The 13920-nt window shown below is 39.4% G+C and overlaps 1 protein-coding gene across 6 annotated transcripts in view; it reads left to right on the top strand.

Moving 5' to 3' along the window:
• The window catches only part of PARD3B (par-3 family cell polarity regulator beta), a 399412-nt gene that overhangs the window by 306301 nt on the left and 79191 nt on the right, over nt 1-13920 (top strand). For 5 of the 6 annotated variants that reach the window (XM_066999113.1, XM_066999112.1, XM_066999111.1 and 2 more), the window contains one exon: nt 13238-13534. The exons of the other annotated variant lie outside the window; for it this stretch is intronic. In XM_066999113.1, coding sequence (XP_066855214.1) covers nt 13238-13534 — 297 coding nt within the window. The remainder of the gene's footprint in view (nt 1-13237; nt 13535-13920) is intronic. 6 annotated transcript variants of the gene reach the window in all.

The following is a 13920-nucleotide window of genomic DNA, read 5'->3' as shown; positions in this document are numbered from 1 at the left end:
ATCCAGGTTCCTAAAAAGTCCCTGTCAGGTTAGGAATTTGTTCCAGACCTCAGCCCCAGGCCTCCTTTCATTGCAAAGGCAGTACTTCATTATATGACTGCTACTTCTGCAGTCTTCAAGTGGTTAAAGGGAATTTAGGATGTTAGGCATTCCTCATTTAGTAATGGCTTTATCTGTGTCCAATTGAATATGAAGTCAGCACTCCTCTGAATTTCACAATTTTCTCCTTCTCCCCCTACCTCCCGTAGCTTTCCTTTCTGCTGCAGCAATGCAAAACCACTGAAACTTTACCAAAGTCAGAACTTCATGGCACAGCTAGTTTAGGAGGAACAACTTAGCTTGTGATACAGTTCTCTGAGGTGGTGGTTTGTCCTTCCTGACACCAGTCAAGTGGTTCATTGGACTGAGGCCCTACTTCAAATAAGCTCAACATTTTGTTCCTGCTTCAAAGACTTTGGCTGTAATAAAACATGTGCTCCAAAGGTCTAGAATCTGCCCATAAAAGGAAAAAGCGAATGCTATGTCTGAGGTTTATTTTGATCAAGCTGACTCAAATCTGTATTTTTAGTGCATTCTGTATAAATTACTCAGAATCTATCATTTTAACAATAAGATGCTCACTACATTATTAAACACTGGAAGGGATCCTATTTTCTTTCCCTCAAAACAAGATTTCTCTTCCTCCCTTCTTCCCATCTTTTTCCCACTCATTTGGGGTTGCCTTTAAATTTTCGAAAGTTTGAAAATCTTCATAAAACAAATTAGACACATATATTAGGCACTTGAGTTTTATACATAATAATTTGTTTGCCTTTCAAATGCAAATAAAGTGACTATAAATGAAAGAAAACTTTTTTTTTATTATTTATTTAGGATTATTTTACTGAAATATTCATGCTGAGACCGAAATCTCTCTTCTAGTAGAGTAGAACATTTCCTTCACATATATATATTCCCTTCACATAAAATTTCACAAAATATGACACCCAGTTAAAACAAAAAACAAAAAACAAAACAACTATGCACATGTTCAGAGGATAACTGGTTTGTTTGGTTCAATCAGTCTTAGCTTTTTACTCCGTATTGGAATTAATTGAGGATTTTTTTTAATAGTATTAAGTTGTTGAGTGGAATGTCAGAGAAGCAGAAGGAACATCTGACCCTTGCTTTCTGAATGTCTGAACTGAATGCTTAAGTTACAGTGCATCTCAAATTTGGGTAAAATTAAATGGTTTTAGTTTTTGTATTAAAGACTGAGTTGCCTTTACTTTTCAGAAGCCTTCCAGAAATTGAAGAGAGCTTCTCTTGTCTTATCAGCTCTGGTGCTTGTTGCCTGTTCCCATAGTTTTAAAAATCAATACATATGTTTTTGATATTTGGCAAACAGAGATTTAATTTTGCAGCTGCAAGATCCCTGTACGAAGCGAATGCATCTTACAGAAATAAAATCATTTAGAGACCATTTCTATATGAGAGAATACTTGTGAGTGAAACTCCATTCCATTTCTGTTAGCAGTTGCTTCATTATATTTAATTACAAACAATTTCTATGTTACTGGAAATCAAAATGAAGACGAGAATAGTTGCAGCCACGGCAGTGTGGTATGAAAGCCAAATTGTTTTGAGTCAAAAGTTGAAACTCACTGTTACAGAAATGAAAGTATGATTTTTAAATGTGGTACATCTCAGACTGCACTCATACACACAGAAATTGTTATGAACCCCATGTAGTTTTTGTGCTTGTGTTACAGTCTTGCAAAGTCTGAAAGTATTATTATGGCTGTTTATAGTTTATATTGATCTCTAGTAAAATGTTGGTAATTGCTCTTCTCACCATTCAGCTCTGTGCTAAACCACATGTTTTTGGGACTCTGAGCGTGTGCATCATTATTTATTAAGGGTTAATCCAACCCAGCATCTCTCTTCATTGAGTATGCCTGACTTTGCAACACAGCTAGGTCCTGTGGTTTAGACAAAATAAAGTGTTGGATGTGATCCCAGTTTTAATACTCCCAATTTATTATAACCATTGAACTCTGATCAGATCACGGATTGGATCGGATCCCAGTTTTTTAAATGTTTCAATTTATTGCTGGCTTGCAACCCTGATAAGAATACATATTTGATTAAAGCTTCAGTTTTCAAAAATTCCAGTTAATTACTTTTAGATTCTTATTAGATCATAGTCGTGTAGTATGGTATGTTGAAGTTATGAAAAAGTTAGTGGATGATGTTGCATAGGTCAAGGTCATAGTTTCATTTTTTGCTGACAGTATGAAGTTATCAGATTTCTGTTTATTACTGTGGCAGCACTTGCACTGGACAGGAGGACAGATTAATCCCAACCCATTGATTCTGAATGATTCTCATTTTAGATCTGCTGCTGCTCTGCATACCAGAACATGTAATAAAAGACTACCACTGAACACTGAGAAACTGATGCGTGGTTATGAATAGCTGAGGTAGATGACTCTCACCTTTCACAGGTTATGACGTGGAATTCAGAACCAAACAGCAATTTGTGAGCTCCTTCATGTGGCTAATCCACCCCTGGAGGGCATTTGTATGAAAATATTAGGCTGTGAGTTGATCCCAGAACGTCCTACCTCAGCATTTAGCAGGAAGGATAGCGAAATGGCACATGGAATTGGTCCTTTTCTTCAACTATCGCAGTACTATTCCATGTATTGGAGATTGCTGAAAATAGCCCTCTCCAGATGTCATAGCCGTGCTGTCTAAGTAAGACCCAAAGTCTCATCCAAGTGTCCTTGGTTTGCTCATCATTGAGGCGCTGGTTTCACTTTGCTCTGGAGACCACTTTTCACAAGCTGTGCTACCTGCCCACCTAACTAAGAGGTCTGAGCAGCCCAATGGCAATGGCCTGGCTCTTGCTTGTATGGACATGCCAGTGCAGTGTTTTCTGGATGTATGGGAGCTTTATTGCTTGGTGTTTTAAAAAATTAGACTGTAAAACAGAAATACTGTTATTAGAAACTTTTAAAGAGCAAATTAATACAGTGAAATTGGCCAGTGTACTAGCCAGCCTGGGTAATAGAGTGCTTTCTAGGAGACAGACATATCTGGCTTAGGGATTTCTTAGATGCAGTACGGACTGTAGGTCAGCTCTTGGCCTACCCCAAAATCAATAAGAGCATAAGAATGACTTGGAAGCTGCATTTCATACCTTGCCCTTCCAATTGTGATTTATGACAGTCTATCAGAAGTCCTTGGCAGGCACTTTGAAGTAACGCCACAGCACAGAATTCCTGTTCCTGTTTCCAATGGGAAAAAAATGAAAGTACAATTCATGGGGATGGACAGGAAGTCAGTTTGTATGCGTGATTCTCCATAGCGAGCTTAAACCGAAATAACTGAAAAGCTTGAAGTCTTCTCTGCTCGGTCAAAGCTGGGTTTTGCTTTCTAGTCCGAGACTGGTAATTAGGAAAAAAAAAAAACAACAACAGCAAATGTGACTGACCAGACTGACAGACGGAGAATGTTCCTGTTCTCAAACAGGAAGATTCTGTTCAATAGGTTCCAGGTTTGATGTCGTTAAGTGTAGAATAAGGAAACAGCAAATACATCCTATCATGTGGAGCTAGGCCTGCTCCTTCCACTACCAGTATTTAATTCAAATTAAGGCATAGTATGTATGCAGTTGCAGAAGTGGTTGTGCAAACTCATGAGGTCTCACTAGGTAAGTGGGAGCTACACGTGGTAGGTACCTGTGCAGAGATGTCCCAAGTATATTGTATTACTACAGTATTATAAATAATGAAATCTACTTTCTTTCCTGAAGGTGGTAGGGCAAGGTAATCTCTTGAGGTGCATCTGTTGCGCTCCGCATTGGCATGTTGAAGCTTAAAGAGGCCACATTTCTGCTTGGATTTTGATTTCTGGAAAAAAATAATGTGACTTAGATTTAAAGCCAGCTGGCTTAGGTGTCAGTAGAGGTGTATGACTTAGTGATTTGTACAGTTGAAGCTGAACTCTCTGCCGGATCCTGTATCATCACATTCTCCTTTTGAGTTAATTTTATATGCTAGATTCAAGGCTCATCAGGAAGTGCTATGATCCCAGGTCTCAGGTGATGTGTGGGCCACAAATTAGCATTGAACAAAGTTCTGGGCCACATGTGGGTGGGTGAATTCAGAACAGAAGGTAGCGGGTAGGTTCTGGGGTTTGGAAAACATGAACCTGCATTAAAATTCACATTATGTGGCAGACATTTTATTGGAGCCCAGTATTGCACAATGACTAGTGTTAGGCATGCAGACTACTTACCTAATACAGATGCTGCTGTCCTTCCTCAGGTACGATGTACAAAATGCCTGACCTTTGTTTTTTTTACTGAAAAGTACAAATCATAGCAGCCTGGGAATTCCTTTAAATCAGCATAGAGAACTAGGCCCACAACTTATTTGTGGTCTGCAAAGTCCCTGCAGATACAAGGTCATCTTACAGGAGGAGATTGAAGTTCCTAAAGGCATCAGAACATTTCAACTGAAAGATACTAAAGAAGGAATTTTGACAAACCTGGAATGATTCCACTATTTAATCCACTTTGCTACAAAACAAGGAACATCCTGTTGACAAGAGACTGAGCAACCTGGTAGTATAGTCAGCCTTGCTTTTTCAGCAGGAGATTGAACAGGGTGACCTTTAGAGGGTTCCTTCTACCCTATTTTTTTTTTTATGAAATTGGCACTTCAGAAGATAACACAGGATAGTTACAAGCAGAGAAAATTGCATAATGTAGTAAAATACAGCATTTAATGTGATAATTTTCTTTTAGTAATCTGCTGCATTTCACCAAATGTAGAACTAATGTAGAAAAAAGTGAGCTACTGAAACTTTCTTAGATTTAGCAGCAAAAGTGAAATCGTGCTCTCATTGAAGTTCACAAGCAGAAACGCACTGACCTCATTAGAACCAAAATTTTTCTTTACAGGGCATGATCCTGAGTGACTTGGTGATCACTCCCTGTCACCCCTGAGATAAATGGAAGAACATTGAGCCATCTGTCTTTTCTGTCCAAAGCTCACACTTAGTCATCAGCAAAATTCTTGTTTTGTGGTATGAAAGGGCTATGTTTCATCTTCAGTTTGTCATAAACTTAGACTACATTGACCATAAAATTTCCTTCTTAGGTTTTTTTTTTTTTCCCATGTTTCTTTGCTTACAGCCATCAAAGGGCAGCTTTTTCGGTCAATTCAGCATTATATGGAAGGCATAGGGTAGTTCTCCAGAACAGGCAGTATTTTGTGTTTAAACCTTGCTGGTTTTGATTGTTGGGCCACTTAATGCTTGTTGCAAGATCTATCTTAGCCCAAGTTAGTCTCTTACTCCTTTAAACTTGTGAGATGTCTTTTTTTTTTTTTTTATTTTTATTTCCAAGACTGTTTCTGTTCTTATTTACAATTACAGATACTAATTACAGGGGAGAAGTTGTTCAAATCCAGCACAATAGAATGAGATAGAATGAAGAAACACTTGCATAGCTTATGGAGAGGATGTTTTTAACAGATATGCCTCCAGCAGAATGCCCTGGAAGATAATGCTAAGTTATATACTGTTTGGGTTTTGATGAGTCCATATCAGATGTCCTCATGGATATCTGTTGTTTTATTTTATTTAGCTGTAAGACTTGCCTACCTCTAGAGTTTTCCTAGATGGTGATTGAAAAAATACAAGTGAGTCTTTTCCTGATAAAAGATGCAGGTTTGAGTCAGGTTATTAATGTCATTCGAGACCATGCCTGTCTGAAAAATGATTATGAAATAAAAAAAATTAAAAGCACTATACTGAAATTATTTCCTCAGATATTCAAGTGAAATATATCCATTCCCATCAGTGATTATGGCTTATGAATATCTGAAGGCAGGATGTTTTCAGTCCACTATTATGTAAATGAATGAAAATACAATATTTTAGTTACCAAAATATATTTTGCTAGCAGCTAGAAAGAAATTAAAACATTAAACCCAATGGAAATCTAAGTGACCTCCTGCAGAAATAGGCTGCTTTCCTCTAGACAACCCGTTACTCAATATATGTATGAATTAGGTAAATGAGAGACAAAAGCAGAAATGTTATGTAAAATCACAGTTGAAGTATTAAGATACTAAATCAGATGTAAATTGAGTAATCATTGCAGTATGTAGATCTCGGGGAGAGTCACATGAGTGGGGAAAAAATCAGTGCAGCAGCTTTTATTCTGCTGTTCACAAGGAAGAACCAAATGAGTGGGAAAATGCTTAGCATCTCAATGATTTCAAAAGCCTTAAAGATCAGGTTCTTTTTCAGAGTTTAGGTACACCTCAGACTGCTTGTACACACACTCACCTGCTCTTACTCTGCTCCTCTTTTTGTGAACAGGATAGAAATTCTCTTAAAAGACCTATCGCTCCCTCCCTGTTTCTGTTGCATGTTTTATCTGTTGTTGTTATTCTTCCTTCTCCCCCAGGAACATCTTTCATTGACTTAGCCAGCATCTTTCTTATTCATATATATGTTTGCTCTTCAACAAATACTATTGCTTTTAATCTACCATACAAAAAATGTTGCTGTATTCATCTTGAGTATAAAACAAGGTCCCTGAACCACTCAGTATTTCGCTATTATAAAATACACTGTTTGGTCAGCAAGTGTACGTTCTTGTCCATTTGTGGTGTTTGACTACTTAGATTGGCACCTTGGGGCTTAAACTGCGTCATTCTTTGTACTCTGCTCAGTACTAAGCACAATCAGTGCATGGCTTATTAGAGAAAGAAAAAAAAGAAAAAAAAAAGTAGTACCATCACTTTTGTGCTTTTCCTGTCACAACAGGGCTTACACCACCACTTCTGAAGTTCATGGGCTGGAGCAAATTTCACATCGCATCTGCCTCCAGCTCATGTTCTTGCACCAGTGAGCCAGTATTGAAGTAGTGCTCCTGCCCCTGCTTTCCATGGTACTGTCATCACACAAGTGCTTCTGGTGGGGCTTGTGCCGCCAGAAAGCTGTGAGCTATTTGAGACCCTCTAGAGGAGCATTTCTTGCCAGGCTTCATGCTGACAGGATGTTCCAGAGCTCATGGGCAGTGCAAGGGAAACGTTCAAATGCCTCAGTAAAGATTGTTCTTTTTGCCAAGGGCATATTTCTGGTTGGTTGTTTTTTAGTCCCAAATCAAAACCTGTTCTGGTGTGAAATGCAGCCTTGCAGCTCTCCAAGTAAAAGCCCATGGTGTCTCCTGGGCCAAGCTCCCCCCCGTTGTCCTTACACTGTGATCAGACCTAGTGGCTGTTGGTGCCACTGAGTAGCTTCTCGTGCCTCCTGTTGGGTGGCAGACACCCTGTGTGGGTGGTGGCAGGGCTGCTCCCAAGGCTGCTCCTTAGATGGTGACTCCCCTGCAAAGCTCCTTCCGAGCTAGGGCTGGTGTGGAGCCTCCAGAGCTGCAGGCTGGGTTGTATCCAGTATCTGCCTGGTTGCTCCCCGTTGCAAGCAGTCTTTGATTTCCAAAGTTTTTTATGACCCTGGCCTTCTTTGAGCTACTGCGCTGCTCTCACTAAGTCCTGCGTTTTAGTTTTCCCAGTGGTTTTTTCCGCATTGGTTTTAGAAGGTTCAGCATTTTCTTGTTCCCTGCTCCCAACCAAGCTACCCACCCAGCCTATGCCTGGACAGCCAAGAGATGAGGAGTATCTGGTGTGGCTTTTCCTGGCCCTCTCATTCCATTCCTGAAAGCATTCCTGGGAGTGCTCCACAAGCCACTTCTGCTGCACTCCTTTTTTTTTTTTTTTTGAGTTTTCTTGAGGTGGTCCCAAGCCGTTCCAGCAGCTGCCTCGCTCTTCGTGAGCTGCTGTCTTCTGAGCCAGCTTTTGCCTGTCAGTATCTCTGTCACTGATGTCAGGCTAAAGCATTTTACATTGTGTTTGTCACAGGCGGCGAATACATATGTGGTCATTGACAGTAGCTCAGCAGAAACACAATAACTTGTTAAGCCACAGTAACTCAATCGTGTGTCTGAGCTGCAGCTGGAAGGAGCTGTTGGGGCTGTTAACCCCTTTGTGGCTGTTGCACTCTGGGTTTGTGCATCTTTTCATGAAGTAATACACGTACAGTCAGTGTATGTGATTTGTGTGGGTATGTCAGGTAGGAAAGTTGAAAGTAAATGAGAGCATTTACTTGTTTTACAGTTCTGGGGGTGTGCTACTGAATATTACATGAGGTGTCGATAAATGTTTTCAAAATACTGTGTCCCACTTTCAGAAGTACATGAGACATATCAGATACTGTCTTCATTTAACTCCTAAAAGTAGCATGCAACATGTTTTGAAAATGTTGTCTATAGTTTTATTGAGCTTTTATATTTTATCAAAGTACTTTTTTCTACTGAAATGATTTGCTGTAGAGAAAGGTTCTAGCAATAGCTAGTGGGTCTTGAAAGTGACAGAAAAGATGAAGATAGGAAATGTGTTGGATGCTGTTGAGGAAAAGGTAGGTCACAGGAAATAGAAAGGGCATTGCTTGATGCAGCACTTCTGTTGCTTGTTCTCGGGCTGCTTGTGTGCAAAGGTTGTGTTTTTACAGAAACACAGCTAAGGGAAGTTGATGTAGTTGTCATGCAGTGATTTAACTGGAGAGCGTGGTGTTCAGGTGGCGGAAGAGAGCAAGCAGGACTGATATGGGATACCCAAAAGGAAATATATTTAACTTCCCTTCATTCTGAGAGGCTTTTTTTTTTTTCCCCTTCCCTCATCAGGAAGTTTGTAGAAACTTCAGTGCTACGCTAAATTGTTCAGATGGTGACCTGTGCCTCTCCTCATCTCTGGTTTCACTGCCAGCATCATGGTGCTGAGTGACATTTTATCTTTTGTCACAAGTTTGCACCAGTTGTTTAACCAGACCCATCCTGTGCTTCAAGTTTTGGGCTCTCATGTAATTACTGTTTGTTCATAATAACTGTAAGCTGTTTGCTATGATAATTGTGTTGATTTGGAAGGATTTTCTTTGGTTTTTTTTGTGGTGGGAAGTAAAGACAATGCTTTTTCAGATAGGGAGAAGTGCAGAGGAAGATGCAGAAATGTAAAACCAATAGAGTGGGATATAGCAGAAGTAGCCTGCTTAGTAGGGTTGACAGAGCATTGTAGGAGAGAGAGAAGAAATGCAACATTTATTTTTTTTATATCTCAGTAAAGGCTTCCTGTGCATCTACTGGGACGTGCTGCAGAAAAAAAGATTGCTTTAAAACTGGGTGAAAACATGATGCTGAAATACAGTGAGCATATTTAAAACTTCAGAAAAACACAAAGCAATTTCCAAGGTGAAAAATGTAAGAGAAGGTCTGGAAATCCAGGTAAATAGAGAGAAGGAAAGAATAATCAGTCATCTGGCAGTTTGTTTCCATATATTTGAACATTTGGATTGAAGTGAAAAAGATATCACAGAGCAAACTTTATAGATTTGTGTGGAAGGGTAAGAAAGAAACACAAAATATTAATGCAGTTGTAATAGCTGTGCTGAAAAGATGAAACATTGATCATGAAAAATTTGACATAACCTGGTATTGGCTGGTCAGTATAATACAGAATGGAAATGATTGTTCTTGAACGGGTTCAGCTTACAATAGTGGAAGCAATTGGAGGTTGCATTCAGAAGAAGTTGAAGAAGGTAGACTTATTTACAGGAACAAAAGAAAATTGTGGTGACCTAATTCCAGCTTTTGTTGTGCAGGATATACCAGTATTGATAGCAGAACAAATTACTCTCACTGTCAGACATGAAAGCAAAATTCACGTGATACTGCTGTGCTGCACTACTCTTTTGCTTTCAAATAGGTCTTAAATACCTAGGGGACAGGTGATATATTGGTCCAAAGAATGTTATGTCTCCTCATTTCCGAGAAACTGTTGGGACTCTTCTTGTGAATGTGTGCCATGCCTTCTGCACTGACGTGTGAGAAGACCGTTCCGTGATTGCAATGTCCTCCTGCTTTTCTGCACTCTATCATCCCACATGGGCCTGTAATAATTCCCCACTGTGCGTCATGAAGCTTGTACCTCTGCTGATATATTCCTGCACCAAGGTCTGTGTTAGGCTTTTTGATCAGTAATTGAGGCTGAAGCCCTCCAGTTTCCCAGGTTTTTAAGAAGATTCAAATAATCTTTTTCAAACTTCATCTGAAAGGCAGAAACAATCTCAAAGTGCCTTATGAATTTTAGTAGGTGAAGAGCAGGATAATGAGAAGCAAGGACTGCTACCAACCAGATGGAGTTATTGAGTGCAGGAGCTAACAGTTATTTGTGTGAATTTTTTTAAACAAAAATAGATAGATTTTTACATTTCTAATGTAATCCCACGTGGGACATGTAAAATATTAATCCTTCTGCAAGAGGGTTTCTCTTGAAGTCTCTTTATGTATAAAAGATGGAAATCAGCAATGTAGACCTCCCTCCCTGCTTCACTGATGTCTGAGGCCATATTTGCAGTGAGAATCCACCCCTGTCGTTGCAGTACAATGAGTGCTCTTGGTGATGAGCTACCTGGAAAATCTGTTTTTTACGACAAATGGACCAGGTGATAACTTTGCCACAGATTCCTTTATGTGAGTGATGAATGTGATTTTTTTCACACATGGACACACTGGCTTTCTCCACAAAACTCCGCTGTGTAATCTCCCTTTTATCTTTATTCACAAACCCTTGGAGGATAAAGGCTTTTGCATGCTTTCAGCTGCTCTTTAATTATTACTAATTTGCTAGCAATGGTTTGCAGTTTAGATGGAAATGAATGATGACCAATACTTTTTAGTTTGTTGTCATATACAGCTCCTCCATGATGACTTTTCTCCCCATACCATTGTCCAGTGTTTTATGAAGAAAAGCATGACCGTTACCAAGGTCTATACCACTGTCACCATTAGTTTTACAAACAATAAGTTGCACATCCCATCATTCTGTGAATTCCATTAAATTCTCACCATCTCAAGAAGTCGTCAGCTAGATGAGGCAGAGCAATTGGCAGTAAAATGAGAGAAGATACACCTTACTAACTGAATTTATCACGCATTGATGCCAGGCTGTGCCATCCGTAAGATTCTCCTGAAAAATTTCCCTTGTGGATAAAGCAAGCGTTGTGCAGAATCTGCTACAATTTCAAGATACTGGCTTAGCCCATGTGAGTTTGCACTTGGTGCTAGCACCTGTCCTGACCTGAACCAACATTCAAATACACAACAGGGAGTGTGTGTGGCACTGAAACCTGAAGCGAGAGAGAAGTAGGGTGAAGGGTATGGAAGGAGGAGGAGATTGTACAGAGAAGAGAAACTGCAGGAAGAAAAAAGGAGGAATTCTTAGGAAGCCTAAGTGTTGAAACCTGAGAGATATCAAGGATACACTTGGATTATATCTTATTTCTTCTAATTGACCTTTAATCTCTAAGAATAATGCAGTAGATTACATTCAGGCTTTGTGAGTATTTTTAATGAAAAATTAAGAAAAATTAAAGAAACGGAACTAACTGGGCTGGGATCAAGAACTTGAAGAAAAGCAGAAATGCTGTGTTAGGAAAACATTACTTTCTCTCCTCCTAGTCTTTATAAGAAAGTATTTCGAGAGAAAAAAAGGTCATCTGCTCCACTGAGGAAACATGGAGTGGATAGCAGGCATCTCCTCTGTCAACAGCCTTGTATCATATGCGGGCTCATCCCACTGCAAAGTATGCCTACATTTTAAGCATTAAAAACTTGCCCTTTTATTTAGCACCCTCACTAGATATGTCCTCACACGGATAAGGGAGAGGCCTAACTGAAAAGCCTGCATCGTGCACATTAATGTACTCAGGCATATGTGGAGGAAAGCATGTTGTTCTCATTAGAATTATTTGTGAAACTATAAATCATTTGAAAAGTAATAAACATTTATTTTGATGATACAATTCTAATAGAAAAAAATAAGTGGCATGAATCTCATTCTCCACTTAATAGCAGCTGTCTACCAGACTGGATCATCAGCACCAAGCTCCTGATGTGCTCTTCTCTTCTTTCAAGGAACTGTTTTCTCCATGTCCATTCAGGACTCTTCAAAACATCTTCATTTTTCACTCTGTAGAATCCTGAGGGTTTACTGAGGCAACCAGGTCTGCTTACATCCTTTGTACTTACTCTTCTGTGGTACAAATTGTACTATTCCTTCTATGCTGATGCTGTACTTCAGATACAGTAAACAGTGAATGTTGGCTTCTTCTGTCAATCACTGCATTTCTGTATCTGTCTTCCATTCTTCATTTTTTCATCCATGCTTCATTATTTTCTCTATATGCTATTTATTACATACTGTGATCAGCATTCTGCTTGATCCATCTCATGGCATTTAATTATGCTGTGATGAAGCGTAGCTGAGCAGTTAGTAGAAGTTGCATGTGCCTTGCTATAGGTTGCTGTGTTTTTTTTTCCTTCAGCATGAATGTTGAATCATTGAATATCAGCTGAGTTTGAAATTTACCTGAATATGTTTTACTGTTCCAAAGAGATTACACAATGGCCCTGATTAGCAGCAGCATTTTGTAATACCACTTAAGGCTTTATCACAGTGGAGTACTGCCAGTAATAGTCTTTAATTCACTTATATGCACCAATTCATCTCTGTCAGGTTTCTATTAATTTCTTTGCTGTTTTACTTTTTCCCTATCCTGTATATAGTGAGGCGTGATTTCCCCATCTATTCAGCCAAAATAAAATTAAAAAAATTAAATCTTCAGCAAATGAACTGTGGTCCTTTGATTTGAGACAACTCTGCCATCTCTCCATTAATGTTCACATTTACTCCACTTTTCAAAAGTTAGTTTATTTATAAGAATCTGGGGGGGTCAACTGTACAAGGGACAGTAATAATTTTATTGGCTACTTTAGATTAAATGTTTCAGGATTGGGTGAGGTATATTAACTGCGAAGTGGAGAGCAGCTGTAGAATTAAAACCATATGTGTGCATGGATATGCATATACACCTCTAAAAAGCCACCATATTCAGCATTGTGTTTTGTTCACCAAAACGATGACCACCTTGGTTACAAAGGTGATTTCCAGAGACAAATTGTTGTGTGCACCATTTTGTTTCATCTGGCACCAGTTTCACTGCGTACTGGAAGATCTAAACAGTTGGATTTGGAGCTGGTGCTCCAAATTTACATGATGAATCAGTGTCTGTGGTTGCTGTTGAAGCAGATCCAACTGCATATTTGTTCTTTGTTTTTCGTTGTTAGGATTGGTGCAAAGCATCAGGAGTTACGGCAAAAGCAACTGAGAGGCCTGCTTGATTATTCCACTGGTCCTGGAGGACCTGACATTGATGATGATGAGGTGGATCCAAATTATGCTAGAGTGAATCACTTCCGAGAGGCTTATCCAGCAGCGAGCATTTACAGGCCATCATCACCAGCAGTAGCAGAAACCTTTGTATATCCACGTGATTCTGCTTCAGCACCAATGGAGAGGGAGCACTTGGAAGGATTGTATGCAAAAATAAACAAGCAGCACTACCCACAGACTCCTGGTGACAGGTAACGTTGCCACCTGGCATTAGAAACAATAATAGCTCGGTAGAGGGGAGATTGGGGCTGGGCAGGGAGGCTGTTCAGATGCCCCAGGCACCTGTATTTACTGACTAGAAAGCCATGGATTTCCTCTTCAAACTGTAATTTGCTCCAGCAATGCCCCTAAAGCATCTGAGCAAGGCAGCAGTCAAACAAAAATCATTAAAGAAAAGTCCATATTTCACAAACAGAATGAATGAACTGACTTCAGTCCAATTTCTCCCCTGCTGAGAGAGTGCTTTTCCCTTTTTCACTCAGGAAAAGTTCTTAAACTGCATCAAAAATAATCTCTGGTTTCAGATCCCTTTCGATCCTGCTGATCATCAAATGCCTATTAGTAACAGGTTTTGTAT

Source organism: Anser cygnoides, chromosome 6 (genome assembly GCF_040182565.1).
Source record: "Anser cygnoides isolate HZ-2024a breed goose chromosome 6, Taihu_goose_T2T_genome, whole genome shotgun sequence".
NCBI lineage: Eukaryota > Metazoa > Chordata > Aves > Anseriformes > Anatidae > Anser > Anser cygnoides.
The sequence above is the reverse complement of the archived record's forward strand: the minus strand, read 5'-3'. Positions and strand labels throughout refer to the sequence as shown.